Genomic DNA, 27,688 nt, shown 5'->3' with positions numbered 1-27,688 from the left:
AATATGTCTAGTACTTTCTCTATTCCTTATTCCCCCTTTGTTCAACTTCCTGATGAATTGTTTCATCTGGTGAATACAACATGTAAAGACTCTTTTAAAACTTCTCATTCATTAGCCAATTAGGGGCAAGTATGTTTCTCTTTCACACCAGCCTTTATTCTAGAGTCACCTGACTATTCTTTACCCCCTCATTGTTGTTAAATGTTTCATGAGACTTGGATAGAGAAAAAAAGTTGCCTATTTCTCAGGTTTTATTTGAAACTTTACATAATTGAAGATTTCATGATCTAAAACTCTAGTAATGACAAGTTAATATGGATTGTCACTTATTATCTGTCAAGTGAGCAATCAAGTCAGGTATTTTTGCTATGCTTATTGTTTTGTGACCTCACCAGTGAAAAGGTGCCTGTACATCCTGAAATACCCCTATTAGGCAATCAATTGGGTAAGCAAGGTGGAAGTGAGTGAGCGTTGACTGGTCTAGGAGCCAGTCTTGGGTCCAGAGGGTCTTGAAACCCACTCATCTGCCTAGATGAAGAGTAATATGTTTTCCTCAGATCTGAACCTGTGAGAATATCACTGAAACAGTATAAAAACAAGTTTCATACTGTATTAAGAATTTCAGCATGCTAATAAAAATTATTACATTCACGCAGTTCCAATAACGTTGCACTCTCTTTCTTGCCAGATCAGCGGTTAGATCTATGCAAGCTCAGTCCCACAGACAGTGATACAATACGAGGGCAAATAGTAGGTAAGATCTCAAAATGACCAGTATGTTTTAATTTTCTTTAGTTTTGGATTCTGGACTGAAAATGAAACCAAGCAGACTATGGAAGGAAATGTTGCAATTGTAAAGAAAGTTACAGGAACTTAGTGTAAGCTTTATTTTCATGGTTGCCTTGCTCAAACAGGAGGGGAGATTTGCTGCGCTCATCAGCACCGTGGGTGTGTATTCAGGGCATTTGACCTGAGACAGTCTGTTGAATCGGAATCAATCAGGACCAGCTGTGTTGGTCAAGGGTGTCCAGCATGACAACAAGTTTCCATTAGCCCCTGGCAAGTGGACAACCTGTGTATAAATAATGCATGAGAGATATTCCCCAAGACTCTTAAAAAGACAGAGACCTAAGAAAGAATTGGAAGAGAGTTAGCTGTTTTCATTCACAGTTTGCGTATAAATGCAGCTCTAAATAATGCATGAGAGACTGAATGATTAATATGCCAACTGCCCTCTGCCTTCAGTGAAGAACTGAAAGGATGTTCAGAGATCAGAGGGGCATAAAAAAAACAAATGGACACTTTGTTGAACCCTTAAAAACTGGTGCTATCAACTGTGTCCCCTTAATTTTTTTCTGTTCACATTTTTGGGTTTTTGTTCATTTGTGTTGCCTACATGTACATACAGAGTTCAAGAAGGGTTAGAGGTTTAAGTTAGAGACTTAGAAGTTGATAATGCATGTTTTGATTGTCTGTGGTTAGAACTGATTCATTTGTATGATGTGTTTCATTTATTATTTTGATGTTGGGTGCTTCTATTAGCTTCAGTACAAAGGACTAAGCAGTTAAGGCATGGGAGTCAGTCACCTAGTATTCCCACACATGACACTATTCAGTAACCTTTGTTGGAAGCACACCTGATGTGAACAGAAGGATAGGGATCACCTTTGCTGCCTTTAAAATCCTAAATGTAGCTTCTAGGCTGAGATATCAAAAAGCCGCTATTATGTTCGGAATTTCACATTCAGGAACAATAACACCAGTATATCAGTTTTAGAACTACAATTGTTTTGCTGTCTCCGGGTTATGGAGAAGTAACCTCAAGTACTTGAATTGCATAATCTACATAAAATTTATGAAACTAAAGTTTGCAATTTTTTTTCTCTTGCAGTAAGCTTACAAACACGAGATCGAATAGGAACTGGTGGTCCTGTTGTCGATTGCAGAGGACTATTGGATAATGATCTACCTGAGGGGTGAGTAATAACTTCCTTTATTTGGATGTCTTGGAGGTGATTTTATCATGGGCACAATTTTACAAAAATCATAATTTCTTTGAAAATTTGGATTCTCTCAATGGTTAGTTTAGATATATTCTAGATATATCAAGATATTTAACATGTTCAAAAAAGTACTAGCTCCATCACAACTTAACTACATTAAAATCATTTCTGTGTGGCAATAGTTAGACTTGTTGCATTATTCAGCAACAATGGTAAATGATGCAAGAATACAGAGACCTGGAGATGTTTAGACCTGAATCTTTGAAAAAATTAACTACTTCACCAGCACATTCTTGTTAGTGATGGCCAATACACTCAGCTCTGTCTCCTGACACGCTTCAAGTTCTGGTGTGCTACTGCTGTCTTCCACCGTGAAGACTGATGCAAAGTGCCTATTCAGTTCCTCCACCATTTTTTTGTTCCTGATTACTACTTCTCCAGCCTCCTTTTCTAACAATCCAAATTCTACTCTTGTCTTTCTCTTTATATGTAATCTTAAAAAAACTCTTGAAATCTTCTTTTATCTTACTAGCTGTGTTAGCCTCGTATTTCATCATCTCCCCTTACTGATTTTTTTGTTTACATTCTGCTGATTTTTAAAAGCTTCCCACTAATCTTCACCATATTGTATGCATTTTCTTTTGCTTTTATGCTATCCCTGATTTCCTTTGTCAGCTATGGTTGCCTGGTCCTCACCTTTAATATGTTTCTTCTTCGTTAGGATGAATTTTTGTTTTGCCTCCTGAATTACCCCCAAAAACTTTGACGTTGCTGTTCCACTGTCTTCCCAGTTAGGCTCCCCATTCAATCAATTCTGGTCAGCTCCTCACTCATTCTTTTTTAAATAACTTTGCTAAATGGTAATGCCATTACACCCTATTCCAGCTCTTGCTCTCAAGCTGCAGGGTGAATTCTATCATATTGTGGTCACTACTTCCTAGCAGTCCTTCACCTTAAGTTCACTAACCAAGTCTGCCTCATTACACTTCACCAAATCCAGAATTGCCTGTTCCCCAATTGGCTCTACCTCAAGCTGCTCCAAAAACTATCTTGTAGACATTCCACAAATTCTTTTTCTTGGGATCTGCTACCAACCAGATTTTCCCTATTCACTTGTTTATTAAAGACCCCCATGATTGTTGTGATAGTACCTTTCTTACATGCTTTTTCTATCTCTGTTTTAATTCCTGCCCCATATGCTGACTTCTGCAGGGGGCGGGGGGGGGCTTGTTCTTAATTCTAATCTGGGTATTGTTTTCTTTTGCACAACTTCAACTTTACCCAGATTCTATGCCTTCTGACCCTACATCACTTCCTACTATTGATTTAATTTAAATTATTAGGAAGGCAACCCTGCCCCCTTTGCATATCTGCATGCCTTTTTGATAAAAAACGTAACTTTGGGTATTTAATTTGCAGGCCTGAATCTCTTGCAACCACGTTTCTGTGATGGCCTCAACATTGTACTAGCTAATTTTAATCTGCTACGAACTCGTTTTGCCTTGATTCATATACTGCACACATTTAAGTACAATGCCCTCAGTCCTGTGTTGACTGTCGCACTTCTCGTAGTTGTCCTCTTATCTTCTACATCTGACATATGGTCATACTAACTGAAAGTTAGTATTCACATAATATTCAACAAAAATTATTGATCTGAAAAATGAGTGAAAATTTGTAAATGCAAGTTAAATTTCAGACTCTGACTGCATCATGTTCAACAATAAACCAGAGAAAGGTGTTAGAAAGGTTTTCACTGGGTTTTTTTTAAAAACCTTGTAACTGAGTTGCAGCTAGACAAGGTGGCGGAGAAGGCATTTGGCACACTTGCTTCATTGGTCAGAACATTCAGTATAGGAGTTGGAATGTCATATTGTGGCTGTAGAGGACATTGGTGAAGCCACTTCTAGAATACTGCATACAATTTTGGTCACCTTTCTTCGGGAAAGATATTGTTAAACTTGAGAGAGTGCAGACAAGATTTACATGAATTGGAGGGTTTGAGGTATAGGGAAAGGCTGAATAGGCTGGGGCTCTTTCCCCTGGAACATTGGAGGCTGAGGGGTTACCTCATAGAGGTTTAAAAAATCATGAGGGGCATGGATAGGGTAAATAGACAAAGTCTTTTCCCTGGGCTGGAGGAGTCCAAAACTAGAGGGTATAGTTTAAAGATGCGAGGGGAAAGATTTAAAAAGGAACTGAGTAGTAGCTTTCTCAGGCAGAGGGTGTTGCGTGTACGGAACAAGCTGCCAGATGAAGTGGTGAAGGTGGGTACAATTGCAAAATTTAAAAGGCATCAGAATGGGTATATGAATAAGAAGAGTTTAGAGGGATATGAGCCAAATTCTAGCAATTGGGACTAGGTCGCATTGGGATGTTTGGTCAACGCTGTATGACTGAGATATGAAGTAGATACTTATAAAACAGAGTGCTTCTAGATCATGGTCAGAATTATTGGGGTCTAAATGACATGAGCTTAGAAGTGATTTATGGCTGAATCGGATGAAATGTCTGGTGAGACCTTCCACAACATCAGGAGAACCTCACTCCATCTTTTATGTTTTTGACAAGTGGCATGGTAAGTTGCCGAGTATACAAAATTGGTGCTTTTTCAATGCCTTGTTAATGGCTAAATTGGACTCAATAATATTCAGCTACCAATCTTAGCAAAGGTGCTGATCAAGCTAGATGTTAGGAAATCTTGACGTGGAAGCAGAGCAACCTTCTGACTTCATTTCACCATTTGGTCCAAAGGACCTCCAAATTGCTTGGGACCAAACAACTTCTTAGGGTATAATCCACAGGCACCAGCTATATGCACCCTTCATCCATGGACATTGGCATCTAATGCTTTCTAAATCCTCATGACTATCATGGCACCTCTCCGATGCACTTGTAGCCTAGTCGGGAGACACAGATTTCCACTGCAGGGTAAAATTGCTTCTGTCAGTTTTTAAGGAAGGCCTGTGGGAACAGTGGAGATGATCACTGCTAAAAGGGATGCGGAATATTCAGCCTGAGGATGGGGGCGAGGAAAAAAAGAGGCATATGTGGAGGTGGAAATAATGACGGTGACAGTGACAACAACATCTGAGGGCTCAGGAGGGAGAGTTATTAACAGTGACCACCACTGTGGCCTCCACAGGGGAGTGTAGGGGAGGAGGATAGGCATCATTGAGGTTTAATGTTAGGCTTCAGAGCAGAGATGACACATGAAGGTGAAGTTTAATGTTTTGTGTTCCCACTTGGGCAGTGAGAAGTGGAAATGGGTTGTTGAAATAGTACAAAATAAAAGGGGACATTAAGGCTGTAGGCAGAGCAGTACCTGGTGACCACATGGAGCCTGGTTCTTAGAATGTCCACTCTGAGCTGCGCTCCCTGCCATCATTTGCCATTCTCTAGATGCACAATGCAACTGATAAGTAGTGGCAGTAACACCCAGGTTGAGTAGAGTCCATGCCATTTTGAAAGTGTGGGATCCATGTCTGCTGGACAAGAGAAAACTCCAACTTAATTTCTTTAGGCACGTGAAATGCATACTGAATGAATAGGTTTATGCGTCAAATCTTGATCAAAGACAAAAAGACTGCAGATGTTGGAATCCAAAGTAGACAGACAGGATGTTGGAAGAAGACAGCAAGCCAGACAACATCAAGAGGTGCAGAAATCGACGTTCCGGGTGTAACCCTTCTTCTGGACTGGGGGTGGGTGTGGAGGGAGTTGCAGATAAAGGGGGTTACGGCAGGGAGTTGAAGTGGGGATAGGTGAAGACAGGTAGAGGCTACGACCTGGTTGATCAATGTGAGGAATGAATCAGGTAAGTGGTTGGGAGCAGTGGAAGGGAGGAGGAGAGCTAAGAAGGGAGTTGGGAGATGGGGAGGAAGGTTATTTGAAATCGGAGAACTTAGTGTTGAGTCCTTTGAGCTGTAGGCTGCCCAGGTGGAAATTAATGTGTTGTTCATCCATTAGGAGCTGTGGTTTGTTTTGGCAGTGGAGGAGGCCAAGGATAGTCATGTCAGAAAGAGAGTGATTGGGGGAATTGAAATGGGCAGTGACTGGGATCAAATACTGATCAAAGACAGATTGCATTGTGCCATTGGTGCTAGCTAAACAAACCTTGTCATCTCAGTGATTTAGAATGTCGTAGCATTAACTTAAAAGTGGGGCAAATGCTGGAAAAAAGCACCCCATCATTTTTAAAGCTTCCAAGCGTACAGTAGAACAAGGGAAATATCACCACATCATATTATGATTACGGAGTCTGATGTATGCAATGGAACGTGGAAATGTTGAGGTGTTTCTGGGATGAAAAGGGGTTTGGAATGCAGCAGACACTTATGTTTGAATACGATGTACTATTTACTCAACGAGTATGGCACCTTCACCAAGTTGGTGGTCTGTGATGGAACAGACAATAGAGCTATTGAAGGTGCAGTCCCACAGCTTGAAATGATCATGGAGTGTCCAACTGTATGGTCTGGACAGAGTATGCCTCACCATCCTGGCATGCAGTGTTCTGCATAATTGGAGCAGGCAATGTGATAGATTGTGAAGAACCAGCAGAATGGGAGTGGTTGTCCACAGAGAAGGATGAGAATATTGAGCTGGAAGAAACTGTGATTATGGTTGACAGAGCTTCCTTGTATTGGGCCTTCAAGTAATGACAGGTACTGATTGACACCTCCAAGAGGTGCCCCTGGGTGGCAGAAGACATTTAATGATTGTCAAGGTCAAGATGCCAATATTTAGTTGTATTGTGGGTATGAACTGCAGCCTTTATTGTTTTCTTTGTGTTCTCTTTACTTGTCAATTAACGTTCATGTTTGGACTTGTCTGATTGCTTTCCTGAATGTAATGACCTCCATTGTTCAATATTAAGATGTAGGTGACCACTAGACATTTGGAAAACAAGGACTCAGAAGATGTTTAGTCAGGCTGTATCTTAGGACAGATACAATGTGTGGTGGTTAAGCAGTGACTAGGGTGAGATGATGCAGTTGTACGTGTGAGGGATTGTCTGCCATCCTGGATATGTGCCTTAGGTGAGGGAGCAGTACTCATTTGCTAGCATTTGTCCTTGGGCAGAGGATCACCTTAAAATGGCATGGACGCAAGGGATGTCAGGCTTTCAGCAGACATCTGCTGAATGATGAGTTGTTCTGGGAACGTCACATGAAATGTTTGTAATCCCACCTGGAATGCAGTGAACAATTTTGATGTCTAATATAATATGTGTAAGCTTTGTAAATCATGTAGGAAGGGAAATCAAATTGATATCTAGCTGCAGACAACTTACTGTAAAATATTAAGCAACAGAGCATTTATTTTCTGGAGATAAGAATGGTTGGACACCGAGGAACTGAACTCTCAAATAGTGGTCAAAGGCCTGCAAACCATTTTCTTAGACATTTAAACCATGCGGTATCTACTGAGAATCCATTTCCTTTGTACAAAGAAAAGTGTTACCATTTTTAGGAGGGAAGAAATTTGGTGCTAAGATTCAATTATATCAAATAAAAATAAATGTATACATTATTTTAAATTGTAATTTCTCTGTTAAAATAGCAGGTAAAGTAATTTCATAGGAATTTGAGAAAGTAATAATGCAACTTATGCAAGGCAGAACTTTTAATTATAATGGTCATATTGAAAACATTAGGCAGATCATGGCCTCAGTTACAGCATAGTTGACAGCTGTGCATCTTGGTTCCTTTTGTTTTAAACTACATTAAAATTCCTGGACATTAACTGAGATGGTGGCATGAGGAATAACATTTGAATTAACATTTTTGAGTACCTTTCTTCAGAATAACTGGCAACTGGTAACTATTTAGTAAATAGAAAATGTATTTGAAATTGTTTCACTGCTTATGCCATTTCTGAATGACAATACTGCTGCATAATCACCAGCACACCAAGTAAAATCAGCACAAAGGTGTATATTAAGAATCTGTTATGTGGAACAGTTATAATGATTTTTTTGATTAGATTCCCTACAGTGTGGAAACAGGCCCTTCGACCTAACAAGTCCACACCGTCCCTCTGAAGAGTAACCCACTCAGACCCATTTCTCTCTGGCTAATGCATCTAACACTGAGGAATTACCTATGGCCAATTCAACTGACTTGCACATCTTTGGATGTGGAAGGAAACCGGAGCACCCGGAGGAAACCCATGCAGACATGGGGAGAATGTGCAAAATCCACAAAGACAGTCGCCCGAGCTGGAATTGAACCCAGGTCCCTGGCGCTGTGAAGCAGCAGTGCCACTGTGCTGTCCTTGACCATACCTGTTTACTAAGTTCTTTGGTTTCAAGCATTTAGATCCTATCTCAACAAATTATAAAATTGTTATATTTCTTGAACTCACATAATTTAACATCAGTGAGCATAATTTCTGACAACTGGCTTGCAAATTCCGTTTAAGCTATGGAGCCAACAATGCAAAGGATTGCATGCACTAGTTGCTGTACTGTCACATTTTCCAGTTTCTTCAGCTTTTTCAACTGCTGTCGAGCACAGACCTCAGTGTTCTCTGCAGCAGCTGGGGAAATTAGAGGAATGTAGGGTATTTGCATCAGAACAGTTTAGATATTCACATTTCTAGCATTTTTCATAACTATTTTTATCTGCAATGCTTTACAGATGCTTTAAACCAGCATATTTGCCGATTGTATAGATGGTTGGTAGAAGTATTTGTAAAGAGGTGCCCTCATCTATTTCTCAAATGCATTATTTACCTTGTCTTTAGTGAAACAGAGAAATAAATGTTTATTTTGTGCATACTTCCTGGTAGTTATTTCTAATTTAACATTTTCAACCATGTTATCAGATGTAATCACATAATGTTTATTACTTTTTTGTTAGGTTGCATTTGTACCATATTTATTATGTTAGTGGCAATATAATAGCTAAGGAATGCTCTTTGAATATTGTTTGTACATAATGTTGCAACAGCCCACTTTTTGAGGATGCTGGACCTGGAAGGCCACTAAGCTGTATTATGGAAGACAGTGTACCTTATACAGACATGACCGGTGCTGCTGGCGGAGGGAACTGCCAATTGATAGAGTCTCCAAACCAGGAACAGAGACTGCAGACACAGCGAATCCGAAATTTTGGGGTTCGAGTTCAAACGCATATACCACAGAGCCGGCCTCATGGTCATCAATCACCTGTATTGCCAGAAGGATACGGTAAAGCTTGGACTCAATAGTATTTCCTAAACAAGTAATCAGAGGGGAGTGCTAAAATCAAACACCTATTTTGTGATTGCTATAAATCAATGATACTTAGAAATATGCTTCATATATGAAATTTTATTCATAAAACAGTATACAAGATTTACCTTCTCACATTTAAAACTGATGAATGTGATTTAGAATTTTTTTATGAATAGACTAATTTCTTTCCATATATAGTTAAATGACAAACACTTGGTAGAGATTTTAGCAAACTTGTTGGCTTATTATTTTGGACTAGAAACTGTTGGATGAGGTAACTCTGTTATGATTCTGAGCACTAATAAAGTGAATAAATATTGCAAGAGCTATCCCCTAGAACTTCTCATATGGCCATACAGATCCTTCTGCCTATTTATCACTTCCTTACCACTATTCGGAGCTCAAATAATTGGAGTGGCAGCATTCTTATTGGGTAACTGAAACTTCTTAACCTCCTTGTATTTACTCACTCTAATACTTAACTTTAGATATAATGTCAAGGTTTAAAATTATCTCCATTCATGTTATGAAGAATTGTGGAGAACAAAAGAAAACAATTTGAAGCTCCCTTAATTTTTATTCTAGTTTGTTGATCCTGAAATGCCTTTAGCTTTCAGATCTGTATATTTCCTTTCCAATTTGTAAATAAAAAGATATGCTTAATCAAGCAAGTAAAGCTTAGGAAGTATTACCTTAAGCACTTCCAGTCAACTAGATATAGAGAAGCAGTGACCAAAGACCGCTTCATTCACCTTTTAGTAACACAAAGTAGCTGGAAAGTAGTGTGACAATGGTACAATTTAGCTCATGTTCCTTTTTCTTCATCACCACTGCAGCATTCACCTTTCTCTGATAACTGGTTTAGTCATTCCTGAATATCTGTGCATATACATAATAAATTCTATCATTTTACATTCCAGTGCTTGTAATTCTAATTTGAGCAGGTCATCTGATTTAAGAATGAACATTTCACTCTGCAGTCTTTTGACCAAATTGCTTTTTTTTTTGACTATGCGAGTTTTAATTTTAATTTCAAAATTGCATAACATGGCTTCCTATTTATAACTTTATAAAAAGGAAAATAAGGCGCCACCACTGATGATTTAACCATCACATCGACTGCAGTTTCCCTCAGTAGAAGCACAAACCTGACATCGCACCTTGATTACAAATAAACAAAAGATGTAATTGACGGAACTTATACTCAGTTTCATGTTTTGTGTAACTGGAGGCTATGTTGAAGCAGAATGTGTTGAATGCTTACAATGCAGATTGTACAGTAAGAGAAATAGTTATTACTGAATGATTGTTTGTTTTCAGAACAGAGAACAACTGTACAGGGACAGATCTATTTCCTGCATACACAGACTGGAGTCAGCACTTGGCACGATCCTCGAATTCCAAGGTTAATTAACAAAATTAATTGCGTTTGCAAAACAGTTTTTGCTGCGTAGATAATTTCACTTGTTCTAATTTAATTTGTAACTTATTTGTGCAGGGACCTTACAAATTTTAACTATGATGATCTTGGTCCTTTACCTTCTGGTTGGGAAGTCAGAAGTACTGTGTCAGGCAGAATATATTTTGTGGATCACAACAACAGAACTACACAGTTTACAGATCCCAGACTGCACCATATAATGAAGTAAGCAATTTGAAACACAGTTTGTTCTTATTATTGTGATGTAAAAATAGATATTAATTTTAACTATACCTGCCCATCCAGACCTCTTCAAATTTTAGTACCTTTAGTTCGTGCAGGTATTTTCATGGCATCCTGCAGTTGTCTCTTGTCTTGTATAACCCTTTAATACCACAACACCTGGGAACTAACAGACTTGCCAGTGTTGTGTTTATGATACCTAATTCTCGGATGAATATTGTTGAGTTGAACCTTTTTTCTAGCTTTTCTTAACTCTTTAAAATTCATTTGTGGGATGTTGGTGTCAGTGGCTGGCCAGCATTTATTGTCCATCCCTAGTTGCCTTTGGGAAGAGGGAAGTGAGGGGGGAGGTGTGGGCGCAAGTTTTGCATTTCTTGCGGTTGCAGGGGAAGGTACCGGGAGTAGAGGTTGGGTTGGTGGGGGGTGTGGACTGACGAGGGAGTCGCGGAGGGAGTGGTCTTTCCAGAACGCTGACAGGGGAGGGAAATATATCCTTGGTGGTGGAGTCTGTTTGGAGATGGCGGAAACAATGAAGGATGATACGATGTATCCAGAGGTTGGTGGGGTGGTAGGTGAGGACCAGTGGGGTTCTGTCCTGGTGGTGATTGGAGGGGCGGGGTTCAAGGGCGGAGGAGCGCGAAGTGGAGGAGATGCGGTGGAGAGCATCGTCAACCACGTCTGAGGGGAAATTGCGGTCTTTGAAGAAGGAGGCCATCTGGGACACCCGCACCAACCAACCCAACCACCCCGTGGCGGAACACTTAACGCCCCCTCCCACTCCGCCAAGGACATGCAGGTCCTTGGCCTCCTCCATCGCCAGACCATGGCAACACGACGCCTAGAGGAAGAGCGCCTCATCTTCCGCCGAGGAACCCTCCAACCACAAGGGATGAATGCAGATTTCTCCAGCTTTCTCATTTCCCCTCCCCCCACCTTATCTCAGTCCCAGCCCTTGGACTCAGCACCGCCTTCTTGACCTGCAATCTTCTTCCCGACCTCTCCGCCCCCACCCCCTCTCCGGCCTATCACCATCATCTTAACCTCCTTCCACCTATCGCATTCCCAATGCCCCTCCCCCAAGTCCCTCCTCCCTACCTTTTATCTTAGCCTGTTTGGCACACCTTCCTCATTCTGAAGAAGGGCTTATGCCCAAAACGTCGATTCTCCTGCTTCTTGGATGCTGCCTAACCTGCTGCACTTTTCCAGCAACACATTTTTCAGCTCTGATCTCCAGCATCTGCAGTCCTCACTTTCTCCTAATGCGTACAGCTGCTACTGAGTGTTGCTTGTGGAAGCTTGTAGATGTGGTGCCAGTCAATTGGGTTGCTTTATGCTGGATGGTATCAAAGATCTTGAGTGTTGTTGGAGCAGCACCTATCCACACAACTGGGGACTATTCCATCACACTGCTGACTTGTACCTTTTAGATGATGGACATGCAATGGACATGCTTTTGGGATTCAGGAGGTGAGTTACTCACCAAAGTATTCCTAACAATTGACCTGTTCTTAAAGCCAGTGTTTGTGAGTTTGTGGTCAATGGTAACCTCTAGGATGTTGATAGTGCCGGAATCAGTGATGTTTATATCATTGAACACCAAGGGAAAATGATTTGATGGTCATTGCCTGGCATTTGTGTGGCATGACTGCCATTTATGAGCCTAAGCCTGGATATTGCCCAAATTTTATTGATTTGAATATGGACTGCTTCAGTATCTGGGGAGTTGCAAATGGGAATGAACATTGTGTGATCATCTTCACAAGCATCCCAATTCTGACCTTATGCTGGAGGGAAAGTTATTGATGAAGCAGCTGAAAGTGGGCCTGTGACACTACCCTGAGAAACTCCTGCAGAGATGATTGAACTCCAACAACCCCAGCCATCTTCCTCTGTGCCAGGTATGACTCTAGCCAGTGGAAATTTTGCCCCCTGACACCCATTGTTTCCAGTTATGCTAGGGCTCCTTGATGCCATACTTGGTTGAATGTGGCCTTGATGATAAGGGCTATCATGCCTCACCTATGGAATTCAGCTCTTTTGTCCATGTTTGAATTAAGCTTGGAATGATGTCTGGAATTGAGTGGCCCTGGCAGAACCCAAACTGGGCATCATTGAGCAGGTTATTGTTGAGCAAGTGCTGCTTGATAGCACTACTGATGACATCATTCATCACTTTACTGATGATTGAGAGTAGACTGATGGGGTGGTAATTGACCGGGTTGGATTTATCCTTGGTTTTTGAATATAGGATATACCTGGGCAATTTTCCACATTGTTGGGCAGATGCCAATGTTTTATCTGTACTGGAACTTCTTGGCTGGGGAGTGTCAAGTTTTGGAGCACAAGTCGTCAGTACTATTGCTGGAATGTTATCAGGGCCCTCGTTTTTGCACTATCCAGTGCCTCCAAACATTCCTTGACCTTTTTCTTTCTATACTTGCTTTGTTTGTTGATGAGCTTGACTTGACTATGTTGGAGGATAATTTTACATTGATGCCTTATGCCCAGTACAATATTAATGAAGAGAATGACTGGAGATTTAACTTGTAAAAAGCTGTCATTATAGAGATGTCAGCATAGCTACGTATTGCTTCAGTGTAGCTAAATCATATTTCAGAACAGGCACCAGCCATTTAGTGCTTCAAACCTGTTCTGCCATTCAGTCAGAATATGACTGATATGTTATTAAATCTATCCATCCACTTTGGTCCCATTCCTCTTAATATCTGAGACTAATAAAAATCCTATCAATTTTAATTGTGTTAGCATACATTGCTTTTTGTCAGAGAGATTGAATCTACACTGCAATCCAATCAAGGTCAATACAGCCCTTTCCAAGGTTTTTGCTTATAATCAAATACATTGCTTCAAACATGGTCTTAGAGGCGCTTGTTCATCTGTAGCAAAACCTGCTCCCTTTTATGTACTAGTCCTCTATGTATAAAGACTAACATTTTTGAACTTACTCTTGTTAATAATTTTAGTTATCTGTAAATATGGATACTAGACAATCTGTGCCAGTACCCTTCCCTCTGAGTCACAAGGTTTTGGACTCAACTCCCATTCCACGACTTGAGGGCAAAAATTAAGTCTGAGGCACTGGAGAGAGGGCTGCATTGTTCAAAGTTCAAAGTACCGTTTTTCAGGAGAGATGCTAAAATGAGGCCCTGTTCATTTTTTAGGTGGATAGAAAAGTTCCAATTCAGAGAAGGGAAGGGAGGTTATCCTTAGTATTGTGGCCAATATCTATCCTTCAAGCACTGTTACAGAAAACAGCTTGTTTGGTCATTATCACATTGTTGTTTGTGGGAACTGCAATTATGAGCTTGCTGTGCACAAATTGGCTATGTTGCAGCGATGACTTTTCATTAAGTTCTTACTTGAATTTAATGTGCTTTAGAGGTACAGTATCATGAGAAGCAAAATATGAATAGAACATTTTGTGTTTCTTTAAAATCTCTTTGGACCTCCACTGTTCTTAATTTTTCACTACTTCACAAATATTCAGATATACCTTTTGTGATCAAAATGAATGGCCTCTCAATTATTTGCACTGTAATCTATCTTACACCATTTTAAACATGCGTTCAGTCTATCCACAGCATTGTTTTACTGCCAACTACTGACAATGCCTCTAGTCTTTGTATCATCAACAACAAACTTGATTAGTTGATTCATCAATAATAGTGTTTTTTGATGCTTCTTTATAGTAATCCATCTCAGTTGAAGGAATCAAATCAGCCATTGCCAGTGCAAACAGAGGCACCCGTAGAAGAAGGGGAAGGGGAGTGGGCAATCCCACGATGTGAACGAGATCTAGTGCAGAAATTGAAAGTCCTGAGGCATGAGCTTGCTTTGCAGCAACCACAAGCCGGGCATTGCCGAATTGAAGTCTCCAGAGATGAAATCTTTGAGGTAAAATTGACTTGTATGAGTATTAAAGATTGTATAGTTTTGCAGATGATAACTGTTTGTTTATCCCAGGAAACTTGAAAAGATGCATTTTATGATTTTTAAGAAAATCGTTCAGGGTTTAATTTACAAAACATATTTAACTGTATTTTGTTCTGTTTAGGAATCATATCGACAAGTGATGAAAATGAGGCCAAAAGACTTGAAGAAGCGTTTAATGGTCAAATTTAGAAGTGAAGAAGGGTTGGATTATGGTGGAGTTGCCAGGTGAGATTTATTTACACTGAGTGCACATTCACATTATTGAAAAACAAGTATAGGTGGGTTTGTCACAATGAATTGTCTGCAGCTCTACAGTAGTGGCACCAATTATATTTCAGTGCTCATTTGATAGCAGTAAAATAGATCGTTTGCAGTTCGAATATTGTTTTAGCAAACAGATAAGATTTGCTTCAGATTAGGAACCCTCACAGAGCTCTCAGTACTGATTTCAGTGAAAGCACAACACTAACATTTCTGAGTTCAAAAAATGAGCAGTGTGCTCACACTCTTGAGTTTAGGGATTCTCTGAGACTGAATTTTACAAATCTGTAACATTTTGTGACTTTGCAAAACTTGAAATGCAAAGTTATTTCAGTGAAGTGCATTTAATTCAAGGAGGACAGAAGAGAGTGATGTCATTGGAAGTGGCATCACTATTGAAGCAGTAGATGTTTTAACCTGCATTGGGAGTGACATCATCAAGTAACCAACTTCATGGCAAGGCAGCCAGATGGTTCAACCTAAAAATGTAAGTATGTATGCGTCCACTAATCACTCCATCAAACTAGTATCTGATGACCAATGGAGTATTGTCTAAGGAGTGATGCGTTATTAACAAATTTATTTGTAGGAAGGATGACAGATGGTTGTCATCTTTTTTGTTTACAAAGCATGTAAAGGTACTGTCATGGCTTCTGAATTCTGTCTGATGCAGTGATATTGCTTGCCAGACATGTGCTGGACCTTCAAAGAAATCACCTCATTGCTGTTTGTGACCCAGAGTTTAGCCTATATCTGGTGTGAGGGAGTTAGAACATAAGAACTAGGAGCAGGAGTAGGCCATCTGGCCCTTTGAGACTGCTCCGTCATTCAGTAAGATCATCGCTGGTATTTTCATGGCTTCAGCTCCATTTAACTGCCCTCTCACCATAACCCTTAATTCCTTTACTCTTTAAAAAAAAACTATCTTAGCTTTAAAAACATTTACTGAGGAAGCCCCAATCACTTTACTGGGCAAAGATTCCATAGTTTCGCAAACCTCTGGGTGAAGAAGTTCCTTCTCCATTCAGTCCTAAATCTGCTCCCCCTAATTTTGAGGCTATATCTTCTAGTCTTAGTTTAACCTGCCAGTGGAAACATCTTCTCTACTTCTATCTTATCTATTCTCTTCATAAGTTTATGTTTCCATAAGATCCCCCCTCATTCTTCTAAATTTCCATGAATATAATCCCAGTCCCGTCTCATAAGCCAACTCCCTCAACTCCAGAATCAACCTAGCGAACCTCCTCTGCACCCTTTCTAGTGCCAGTCCATCTTTTCTCAAGTATGGAGACCAAAACCGCATGCAGTACTCCAGGTGTGGCCTCACCAGCACCCTGTACAGCTGCAACATAACCTTTCTGCTTTTAAACTCAATCCCTTTAGCAATGAAGGACAAAATTCCATTTGCCTTCTTAATTTCCTGTTGCACCTTCTGTGATTCATGCACAAGGATACCCAGGTCCTTCTGCATAGCAGCGTGCTGCAATTTCTTACCATTCAAGTAATAGTCCTTTTTCCTGTTTATTTCTACTAAAATGGATGGCTTGACATTTATTAACATTGTACTCCATCTGCCAGATCTTTGCCCACTCACTTAAACTATCTATGTCTCTTTGTAAAGTTGCACAGTCCTCTGCACACTTTGCTGTACCACTCATTTTAGTGTCATCCGCAAACTTTGACATACTACACATGGTCCCCAACTCCAGACGATCTTTGTAAATTATGAGTAATTGTGGTCCCAACACTGAGGTACATCAGTAGTCACTGATTGCCAACCAGAAAAGTACTCATTTATTCCCACTCTTTGCTTTCTGTTGGTTAACCAATCCACTATCCATGCTAATACATTGTGCGTAACGCCATGCATCCTTAGCTTATGCAGCACCCTCTTGTGTGTCATTTTGTTGAATGCCTTATGGAAATTGAGATACACCACATCTGCTGGGTCCCTGTTGTCCACCATATTTGTAATGCCTTCATAGAATTACAAAAGATTAGTTAAGCATGATCTGCCCTTCATGAACCCATGCTGCGTCTATCCAATGGGGCAATTTCTATCTCAATGCCTACCTAGATTTCTATCCAGTTGGAAGGAGAAAGAAAATATAGTCCAGGGATAAAGGTGTTGAGTGAGCATGATCTGCTTCTTGCAAATGGGACAAACTGTCTTCCTCAGTCATTCAAACTTGGAAGTATTATGAGCTACAGAACTTCAAAAGGATATATCTAGGTTGGTGGAATAAGCAGAAAGCAGCAGATAAAATCCAACAAAGAAGTATGCAGTGATCTGTTTTGGTAGAAAGAGCATGGAGGTACAATATAAGGTAAAGTATGCTGTGGAGAGGTAGTGGCCTAGTGATATTATCACGAGACTATTAATCTAGAAACTTAGCTAATATTTTGGGGACCTCTGTTGAAATCCTGCCATAGCAGATGGTGGAATTTGAATTCAATGAAGAGTCTGGAGTTCAGGGTTAAGAGTCTAGTGATGACTATGAAACCATTGTCGATTGTCAGAAAACACCTGTGAGATAAAAACAATGACTGCAGATGCTGGAAACCAGATTCTGGATTAGTGGTGCTGGAAGAGCACAGCAGTTCAGGCAGCGTCCAAGGAGCTTCGAAATCGACGTTTCGGGCAAAAGCCCTTCATCAGGAATAAAGGCAGTGAGCCTGAAGCGTGGAGAGATAAACTAGAGGAGGGTGGGGGTGGGGAGAAAATAGCATAGAGTACAATGGGTGAGTGGGGGAGGGGATGAAGGTGATAGGTCAGGGAGGAGAGGGTGGAGTGGATAGGTGGAAAAGGAGATAGGCAGGTAGGCAAGGTCTGGACAAGTCATGGGGACAGTGCTGAGCTGGAAGTTTAGAACTAGTGTGAGGTGGGGGAAGGGGAAATGAGGAAACTGTTGAAGTCCACATTGATGCCCTGGGGTTGAAGTGTTCCGAGACAGAAGATGAGGCGTTCTTCCTCCAGGCATCTGGTGGTGAGGGAGCGGTGGTGAAGGAGGCCCAGGACCTCCATGTCCTTGGCAGAGTGGGAGGGGGAGTTGAAATGTTGGGCCACGGGGCGGTGTGGTTGATTGGTGCGGGTATCCCGGAGATGTTCCCTAAAGCGCTCTGCTAGGAGGCGCCCAGTCTCCCCAATGTAGAGGAGACCGCATCGGGAGCAATGGATACAATAAATGATATTAGTGGATGTGCAAGTAAAACTTTGATGGATGTGGAAGGCTCCTTTAGGGCCTTGGATAGAGGTGAGGGAGGAGGTGTGGGCGCAGGTTTTACAGTTCCTGCGGTGGCAGGGGAAAATGCCAGGATGGGAGGGTGGGTTGTAGGGGGGGGCGTGGACCTGACCAGGTAGTCACAGAGGGAACGGTCTTTGCGGAAGGCGGAAAGGGGTGGGGAGGGAAATATATCCCTGGTGGTGGGGTCATTTTGAAGGTGGCGGAAATGTCGGCGGATGATTTGGTTTATGCGAAGGTTGGTAGGGTGGAAAAGTGAGCACCAGGGGCATTCTGTCCTTGTTACAGTTGGAGGGATGGGATCTGAGGGCGGAGGTACGGGATGTGGACGAGATGCGTTGGAGGGCATCTTTAACCACGTGGGAAGGGAAATTGCGGTCTCTAAAGAAGGAGGCCATCTGGTGTGTTCTGTGGTGGAACTGGTCCTCCTGGGAGCAGATACGGCGGAGGCGGAGGAATTGGGAATACGGGATGGCATTTTTGCAAGAGGTAGGGTGGGAAGAGGTGTGATCCAGGTAGCTGTGGGAGTCGGTGGGTTTGTAAAAAATTTCAGTGTCAAGTCGGTCATCATTAATGGAGATGGAGAGGTCCAGGAAGGGGAGGGAGGTGTCAGAGATGGTCCAGGAAAATTTAAGGTCAGGGTGGAATGTATTGGTGAAGTTGATGAATTGCTCAACCTCCTCGTGGGAGCACAAGGTGGCATCAATGCAGTCATCAATGTAGCGGAGGAAGAGGTGGGGAGTGGTGCCGGTGTAATTACGGAAGATCAACTGCTCTATGTAGCCAACAAAGAGACAGGCATAGCTGGGGCCCATATGTGTGCCCATGGCTACCCCTTTGGTCTGGAGGAGAAATTGTTAAGGGTGAGGACCAGTTCAGCCAAACGAATGAGAGTGTCGGTGAAAGGGTACTGTTGGGTACGTCTGGAGAGGAAAAAACGGAGGGCTTGGATGCCCTGGTCATGGCGGATGGAGGTGAAGAGGGATTGGATATCCATGGTGAAGATGAGGCGTTGGGGGCTGGGGAAATGGAAGTCTTGGAGGAGGTGGAGGGCGTGGGTGGTGTCTCGAACATATGTGGGGAGTTCCTGGACTAGGGGGGGATAGGACAGTGTCAAGGTAGGTAGAGATGAGTTCGATGGGGCAGGAGCATGCTGAGACAATGAGTCTGCCAGGGTGGTCAGGCTTGTGGTTCTTGGGAAGGAGGTAGAACCGGGCAGTGCGGGGTTCCCAGACTATGAGGTTGGAAGTTGTGGGTGGGAGATCTCCTGAGGTGATGAGGTTCTGTATGGTCTGGGAGATGATGGTTTGGTGATGGGGGGTGGGGTCATGGTCGAGGGGGCCGTAGGAAGAGGTGTCCTCGAGTTGACGTTTGGCTTCAGTGGTGTAGAGGTCAGTGCGCCAGACTACCACCGCGCCCCCTTTATCGGCTGGCTTGATGGTGAGGTTGGGATTTGAGCAGAGGGATTGGAAGGCTGTGCATTGTGAGGGTGAGAGGTTGGAGTGGGGGAGGGAGGTAGACAGGTTGAGGCGGCTAATGTCCCGGCAGCAGTTGGAAATGAAGAGGTCGAGGACAGGTAATAGGCCAGCGCGGGGTTTCCAGGTGGATGCAGTGTGTTGGAGGTGGGCGAAGGGGTCCTCGGAAGGTGGGCGGGAGTCCTGATTGTGAAAGTAAGCTCGGAGGCGGAGGCGACGAAAGAATTGTTCAACGTCACGGCGTGTATTAAATTCATTGATGCGTGGATGGAGGGGGATGAAGGTGAGTCCTTTGCTGAGGACTGATTGTTCGTCCTCAATGAGGGGGAGGTCTGGGGGGATGGTGAAAACTCGGCAGGGCTGGGAGCTGGGATCTGGTGTGGGTGTAGAGCTGGGAGTGGGGGCGGAACCTGTAACTAGAGTGGGTGTGATGGTGGGGGGAATTGGGGGCGGAGTCATGAGCAGGGGTAGTGTTCCCCTCGGGGTTCTGGGGGGTGGGGCTAGTGACAGTGGGGTCTGTGGGGGGCATGTCAGCAGAATGCAGGTGAGAGGCGCTGGTGGGGGCGGAAATGGTGGTGACACGGCAGTAGGGGTGATGGAAGTCACTGAGCATGTGGCATCAGCGATGATGTGAGGGGTGGAAGTGATGTCACGTGTGATGCATGAGGAATTGTGAGGGGTGGAAGTGGTTGTGGGAGTGGCCATGATGGGGGCGGAAGTGACATCATCAATCAGCGTGGGTGTAGCAGCTGCATCAGCCGCATGGCTAATGGCGGAATAGATTCCAAGACCAGGGGAATCTTCTGGAATGTTTGAGGAGCGCTGGTTATGGAGGTGGGTGGATAAAAGTTTGTTGTACTTACAGTTTTTGATGTTTGAGATGGAATTGAAATACTGTTTGTTGAGAGTATGAATTCTCCTGAGGATGTAGTACAGAGTGGGTCCTTTGCAATTCTGAGAGAGTGTGGCCCTCAGGTGAGGCAGGGCTGACTGGAGAGAGGTTAGGTGCCGGCGCATTGCTGCAAGCGTGGAGCAGAGGATCTTTAAGGAGAACTGTTGCTGGTGTTTTTTAATCTGTAGTCTGTACTGTTTGTCCTGTTCGGGTCCGAACTCTGCTGGTTTAAAGGTGGTCCGGAGTCCGTGTGGGATGAGTTGGTTACGGAGGCAGGCACTGAGGAAGCAAATGTGGCTGTGGTAGCGAGTTTGTTTCACGACATGGTTGAAGAGCTACCTGCCTATCTCCTTTTCCACCTATCCACTCCACCCTCTCCTCCCTGACCTATCACCTTCATCCCCTCCCCCACTCACCCATTGTATTCTATGCTACTTTCTCCCCACCCCCACCCTTCTCTAGCTTATCTCTCCACGCTTCAGGTGCACTGGCTTTATTCCTGATGAAGGGCTTTTGCCCAAAATGTCGATTTCGAAGCTCCTTGGATGCTGCCTGAACTGCTGTGCTCTTCCAGCACCACTAATCCAGAAAACACCTCTGGTACACTGATGTCATTTGGGGAAGGAAATTTGTTATCCTTAATTGGTCTGGCCTCTGGACCAATTAGGGATGGGACATAAAGGCTGGCCTAGCCAGAGGTGCTCACATACTGTGAATGAGTTTTTAAAAGAAAACTTCTATAATGGGACAGAAGTCAAGGGACCTGAGTGCATATGTGTAGGTTGTTGAAGGTGGTAGGACACATTGAGAACACAATTAGTAAAGCACATTGCATTCTAGACTTTATTACTATTGGCATTGGGTATAGAAGTAAGGAGGTTATATTAAACTTATTCAGATTTCTAGTTCAGCCTCAACTGAAGTATTATGTTCAGTTCTGGACACCACACTTTAGGAAAGATGTATTGGCAGTAGAGGGGATGCAGAAAAGATTGAGGAGAATGGTTCTGGCTGATTAGAAGAGTGCAGCTGCTTTCTTTAGAGAACAGAACGCTAAGAAAAGATTTGTTTGAGGTATATAAAGTCAGGAGAGGCCTAAACAGAGTAAATAGGGAAAATTTATGTTCCAGTTGGTGGAAGGATCAAAAATAGACTTGAGATAATTGGCATAGGTTTAAAGTATTTGGCGAAAACATATGGGAAACATTTTTAATGCAGCCAGTGGCTAGGGTCAGTAATGCACTGCCTGAGTGTGTGCTGGAGGCAGTTTCATTGGATGCATTTCAGAGGGACTTCATTTGTTGTCTGAAAAGGAAGAATGCGCAGAACCACTCGAAGAAAATTGGGAAATGGCACAAAATGAATTTCTTTCCGAGAACCAGTGCATACACAATGGACTGAATGGCTACAATGCAGAAGGAAGTCATTGTGTCTTTGTATCATTTTATTTGGATCATGGTATCTCCACCCCAACAAACTCTGCTCACTCCAATGTTGTCGGTCTGTTGCTAACATTGAGTTCCTGACCGTCTGTTTCCCTGTGACTAAACATGTGACCATCTCCCTTACCGTGGTCTTTGCATTTTCCAATTCCCCATTTCTAATTCCCTGGCCAATTTCCCCAGAACCACCTCCCAACAAAGCTGTGTACACATGTGATCATAAATAATGCGTATGCAACTGTACAGTGCGTATGTGGTGGAGCAGTGGGACAGCCTTCTGCTACAGATGCCCCTTATGTATGTGCACTCATAGGGGAGCTGACATGTCTTACACGTAACACATTTGATAATTTCCTGGAAAAATAGAATTTAAATCAAGAAAATTTTGAAACATACATAGAAACTTGTTTAACCTAAACTTATTTTATGCACAGTTCTGGCATTCATATTTGAAAGAGAAGATAGAAGCAAAGAGAAATTGCAAAAATAATTTACAAGCTTAAACACTACCAGAACTGAGAAGCAAAGCTGAGAAGAAAAGTCTAATAAGCAGGGGCTGTTCACTCTAGATAAAAGAACAATATGTCTTTAGCATTATGGTGGAGTTTAGCAAGATAGCAGATATTACTGCTTGTGTAGGAGTCCAAAACTCAGGACAAAAAAAAATTGTTGCAAGAATCCAATAAAGAAATCAAGAGTAACATCTTTACCTAAGTTGTGGTGGAAATATGAAACTTGGTGCCGAAACTTTAGTGATGCAAAGGGATAGGTATTTACCTCAGGGCAAGAGTTATAGCTGGGGGAAAGACAATTATGGTGCAATTAGGCAAGATTTAGGATGCATAGGATGGGGAAGGAAACTGCAGGAGATGGGCACAATTGAAACGTGGAGCTTGTTCAAGGAACAACTACTGCTGTCCTTGATAAATATATACCTGACAGGGAGGGAGGAAGTGGTCGAGTGGGCTTACTAAAGAAGTTGAATCTCTTGTCAAGAGGAAGAAGAATACTTGTATAAAGATGAGACATGAAGGCTCAGTTAAGACGCTTGAGAGTTACAAGTTAGCCAGGAAGGGCCTAAAGAGACAGCTAAGAAGAGCCAGGAGGGGACATGAGAAGTCTTTGGCAGGTAGGATCAGGAAAAACTCTAAAGCTTTCTATAGGTATGCCAGGAATGAAAGAATGACTAGAGGAAGATTAGTGCTAGTCAAGGATAGTAGTGGGAAGTTGTGTGTGGAGTCCGAGGAGATTGGACAGGTGCTAAATGAATGTCTTTCATCAGTATTCACACCGGAAAAGACAATGTTGTCGAGGAGAGTACTGAGATGCAGGCTATTATACTAGATAAGATTGAGGCTCATAAGGATGAGGTGTTAGCAATTCTGGAAAGTGTGAAAATAGACAAGTCCCCCGGGCTGGATGGGATTTATCCTAGGATTCTCTGGGAAGCTAGGAAGCAGATTGATCTTTATGTCGTCACTGTCTACAGGAATAGTGCCAGAAGACTGGAGGATAGCAAATGTTGCCCCATTGTTCAAGAAGGGGAGTAGAGACAAGCCTGGTAATTATAGACCAGTGAGCCTTACTTTGGTTGTGGGTAAAGTGTTGAGAAGGATTATGAGAGAGAGGATTTATAACCATCTAGGAAGTAATAATTTGATTAGGGATAGTCAACACAGTTTTGTGAAGGGTAGTTTGTGCCTCAGAAACCTTTTTGAGTTCTTTGAGAAGGTGACCAAACAGTTGGATGAGGGTAAAGTGGTTGATGTGATGTATATGGATTTCAGAAAAGCGTTTGATAAGGTTCCCCATCGTAGGCTGTTGCAGAAAACATGGAGGCATGGGATTGAGAGTGATTTAGCATTTTGGATCAGGAATTGGCTGGCTGAAAGAAGACAGGGTGGTGGTTGATGGGAAATTTTCATCCTGGAGTTCAGTTACCAGTGCTATATCACAGGGATCTGTTTTGGAGCCACTGCTATTTGTCATTTTTATAAATGACCTGGATGAGCCGTAGAAGGATGGGTTAGTAAATTTGCGGATGACTCTAAGTTGTGGGCATTGCTGAATGATGTTGCAGGTTACAGAGGGATATAGATAAGCTGCGTGGCTGGGCAATTGGAGTTTAATGCAGAAATGTGTGAGGTGATTCACTTTGGAAAAAGTAACAGGAACACAGAGTACTGGGCTAATGGTAAGATTCTTAATGGATGAGCAGAGAGATCTCGGTGTCAATGTCAATAGATATCTGAAAGTTGCCACCCAGATTGATAGGGTTGTTAAAAAGACACAGTGTTGCTAGCATTTTTCGGTAGAAGAATTGAGTTTCAGAGCCATGACGTCATGTTGCAGCTGTACAAAACTGTGGTGCGGCCACACTTGAAGTATTGCATACAATTCTGGTCACCGCATTATAGAAAGGATATGGAAGTATTGGAAAGGGTGCAGAGGAGATTTATCAAGATGTTGCCTGGTCTTGAGGGAAGGCATTATGAGGAGAGGCTGAGGGACTTAAGGCTGTTTTCATTAGAGAGAAAAGGTTGAGAGGTGACCTAATGGAGATATACAAGATGATCAGAGGATGAGGTAGGGAGGACAGTGAGAACCTTTTTCCTTTGATGGTGATGGCTAGCACAAGGGGACATAGCTTTAAATTCAGGGGTGATAGATATAGGACAGATGTCAGAGATGGGTTCTTTACTCAGAGAGTAAGAAGGGCGTGGAACACCCTGTCTGCAATAGTAATGGAATCGCCAACTTTAAGATCATTGGATGGTCTTTGGATAAACGTATGGATGATAATGGAGTAATGTAGGTTCGATGGGTTTCAGATTGGTTTCACAGTTTGGCGCATCACCAAGGGTCGAAGGGCCTGTACTGCGCTGTAACTGCTATGTTCTGTGTGCCGCATGAAGTGGTTGAGTACTGAAGGGTGAAAACAGCAGAAGAATATTCTGATGGGTTGAGAGGCATTAAAATATTTGGAGACTTTGGGAATATGCACATGGAACTGGGGCGATGTTATTGAAAGCAAATCCAGGAATAACTTCTTCATGTGGATAGAACACGAATAGCACTGGCCCAGAAAACCATAGATGTGAAGTTAATTGAGGTGTTCAAAAGTATAATGGCTCCTTACTTGTGAAATGAGGACTGAGTAGTAAGGGCACACAGAAAGGTTAAGAATTCAGATTATAAAGATAGAGCTGCCATTTCTAATAAGAGTAAAATAAACTGTTCTGATAACCTAAGTGCCCTAGTCTGGTTCTAGTGTTACAGTCCTGATTACTTTTCAATATCATTTTTGTGTTTTGTAGGGAATGGTTGTATTTGCTCTGTCATGAAATGCTGAATCCATACTATGGACTATTTCAGTATTCAACTGATAACATCTACACGCTACAGATCAACCCAGATTCTGCAGTTAACCCTGTGAGTATCTAACATCACTGAAATTTGAATAAAAGCAAGCTGTTCTGTAAGGGTTCGAAATGATTCAGAACATTGATGTTTCATCTTTATAGGTTTCCTCTGTAAAGCAAGTATATGCAACAAAGTTCAGTTGCCAAAAATAACTTCATGTATAATTTTTGAATGACCCTATCCCTCATTCCACAAAGGAACCTAATTAGGTGCAAGAGTCAGACTACCTCGGTCCAGCAGTCTACCCTGTAGTTAGCTTATTTTTATTACCATTTGATTTCAGTAGTGATTGTATTTTTCCTCTGGAAAGTTCTTGTTTTCACAAGAAGAAATGAGTAATGGAAGAGTCATGTGAGAACATGAACCAATTACTGATCAACTGTAACTATTTAATACTTATACTCTTATTTCTATGGAATATACCTGCTTGGTTTTAGAAGTGGATTTCACATCCCTAAACAAATGGCAAAGTTAATGCACGTACAGAAATATATTTGAAAGTTGAAATTCATGACTTTATTCAGGTTGACTCTGCTATGTCCAAGTAAGGTACTTATTAGTCAGCAGGTAAGAAGCCACGTGTGGGCCTTTACTTGTGACATAAATAATCAGCTCAGCCCTGGCTAGGAATGGTTACAGCTTCCCCTTCCGACAGCATTTATGTTGTGTTGCTGGTGATATGTTCCTTCCTCTGCAAGTACTAGTGAAAACTGCTCTTTAGGTCATTTGTGATGTCAAGAGTCATAGAGATGCACAGCACAGCACAGACCCATTGGTCCAACTCGTCCATGCCGACCAGATATCCTAACCTAATCTAGTCCCATTTGCCAGCACTTGGCCCATATCCCTCTAAACTATTCCTATTCATATACCCATCCAGATCCCTTTTAAACATTGTAATTGTACCAGCTTCCACCACTTCCTCTGGCAGCTCATTCCATACATGCGTCACCCTCTGTGTGAAAAAGTTGCCCCTTAGGTCCCTTTCAAATTTTCCCCCCTCACCCAAAACCTATGCCCTCTAGTACTCGACTACCCCACCCCAAGGAAAAGACCTTGTCTATTTTTCCTATCCATGCCCCTCATGATTTTATAAACCTCTATCAGGTTAACCTCTACCTTAGCCTCCGACGCTCCAGGGAAAGCAGCCCCAGCCTATTCAGCCTTTCCCTATAGCTCAAATCCTCCAACTCTGGCAATGACCTTGTAAATCTTTTCTGAACCCTTTCAAGTTTTACAGCATCCTTCTAATAGGAGAGAGACCAGAATTGCACACAATAATCCAAAAGTGGCCTAATCATTGTCCTGTACTGCTGCAATATGACCTCCCAATTCGTACACTCAATGCTCTGACCAATAAAGGAAAGCATGCCAAATGTCGTCTTATCTATTTGCGACACCACTTTCAAGGAACTATGAACCTGCACTTAAAGGTCTCTTAGTTCAGCTACATTCGCCAAGACCTTCCCATTAATTGTATGGGTCCTGCCCTGATTTGCCTTTCCAAAATGCAACACCTCACGTTTATCTAAATTAAACTCCATCTGCCACTCCTCAAGTCCACTGGCCCGTCTGATCAAGATACTATTGTACTCTGAGATAATCTTTTTCGCTGTCTGCTACACCTCCTATTTTGGTATCATCTGCATACTTATTAATTATAACTCCTATGTTCACATCCAAATCTTTTACATAAATGACAAAAAGCAGTGGACCCAGCACCGATCCTTGTGGCACACCACTGGTCACAGGCCTCCAATCTGAAAAGTTACCCTCCAAGCTCTGTCTTCCACTTTGAGCCAGTTCGGTATCCAAATGGCTGGTTTTCCCTGTATTCCATGAGATCTAATCTTGCTAACCAGTCTACCATGAGGAACCTTGTTGAAAGCCTTAATGAAGTCCAAATAGGTCACATCCACTGCTCTGCTCTCGTCAATCCTCTTTGTTACTTCTTCAAATAACGCAATCAAGTACTTGAGACATGATTTCCCACACACAAAGCCATGCTGACTAACCCTAATCAGTCCTTGCCTTTCCAAATACACGTAAATCCTGCCCTTCAGGATTCCCTCCAACAACTTGCCCACCAACAACTTGTCAGGCTCACTGGT

At 42.3% G+C, this 27,688-nt stretch overlaps 1 protein-coding gene across 3 annotated transcripts in view; it reads left to right on the top strand.

The window, feature by feature from the left end:
- The window catches only part of smurf1 (SMAD specific E3 ubiquitin protein ligase 1), a 132,674-nt gene that overhangs the window by 82,451 nt on the left and 22,535 nt on the right, over positions 1–27,688 (top strand). For all 3 annotated transcript variants that reach the window (XM_072559320.1, XM_072559319.1, XM_072559321.1), the window contains 8 exons: positions 689–754; positions 1,892–1,976; positions 8,960–9,198; positions 10,546–10,630; positions 10,724–10,870; positions 14,599–14,803; positions 14,964–15,067; positions 25,472–25,586. In XM_072559320.1, the coding sequence (XP_072415421.1) occupies positions 689–754; positions 1,892–1,976; positions 8,960–9,198; positions 10,546–10,630; positions 10,724–10,870; positions 14,599–14,803; positions 14,964–15,067; positions 25,472–25,586 (1,046 nt within the window). The remainder of the gene's footprint in view (positions 1–688; positions 755–1,891; positions 1,977–8,959; positions 9,199–10,545; positions 10,631–10,723; positions 10,871–14,598; positions 14,804–14,963; positions 15,068–25,471; positions 25,587–27,688) is intronic.

Source organism: Chiloscyllium punctatum, chromosome 40, assembly GCF_047496795.1.
Source record: "Chiloscyllium punctatum isolate Juve2018m chromosome 40, sChiPun1.3, whole genome shotgun sequence".
Taxonomy (NCBI): domain Eukaryota; kingdom Metazoa; phylum Chordata; class Chondrichthyes; order Orectolobiformes; family Hemiscylliidae; genus Chiloscyllium; species Chiloscyllium punctatum.
Note: the sequence above shows the minus strand (reverse complement) of the source record. Positions and strands in the feature narration are given on the sequence as shown.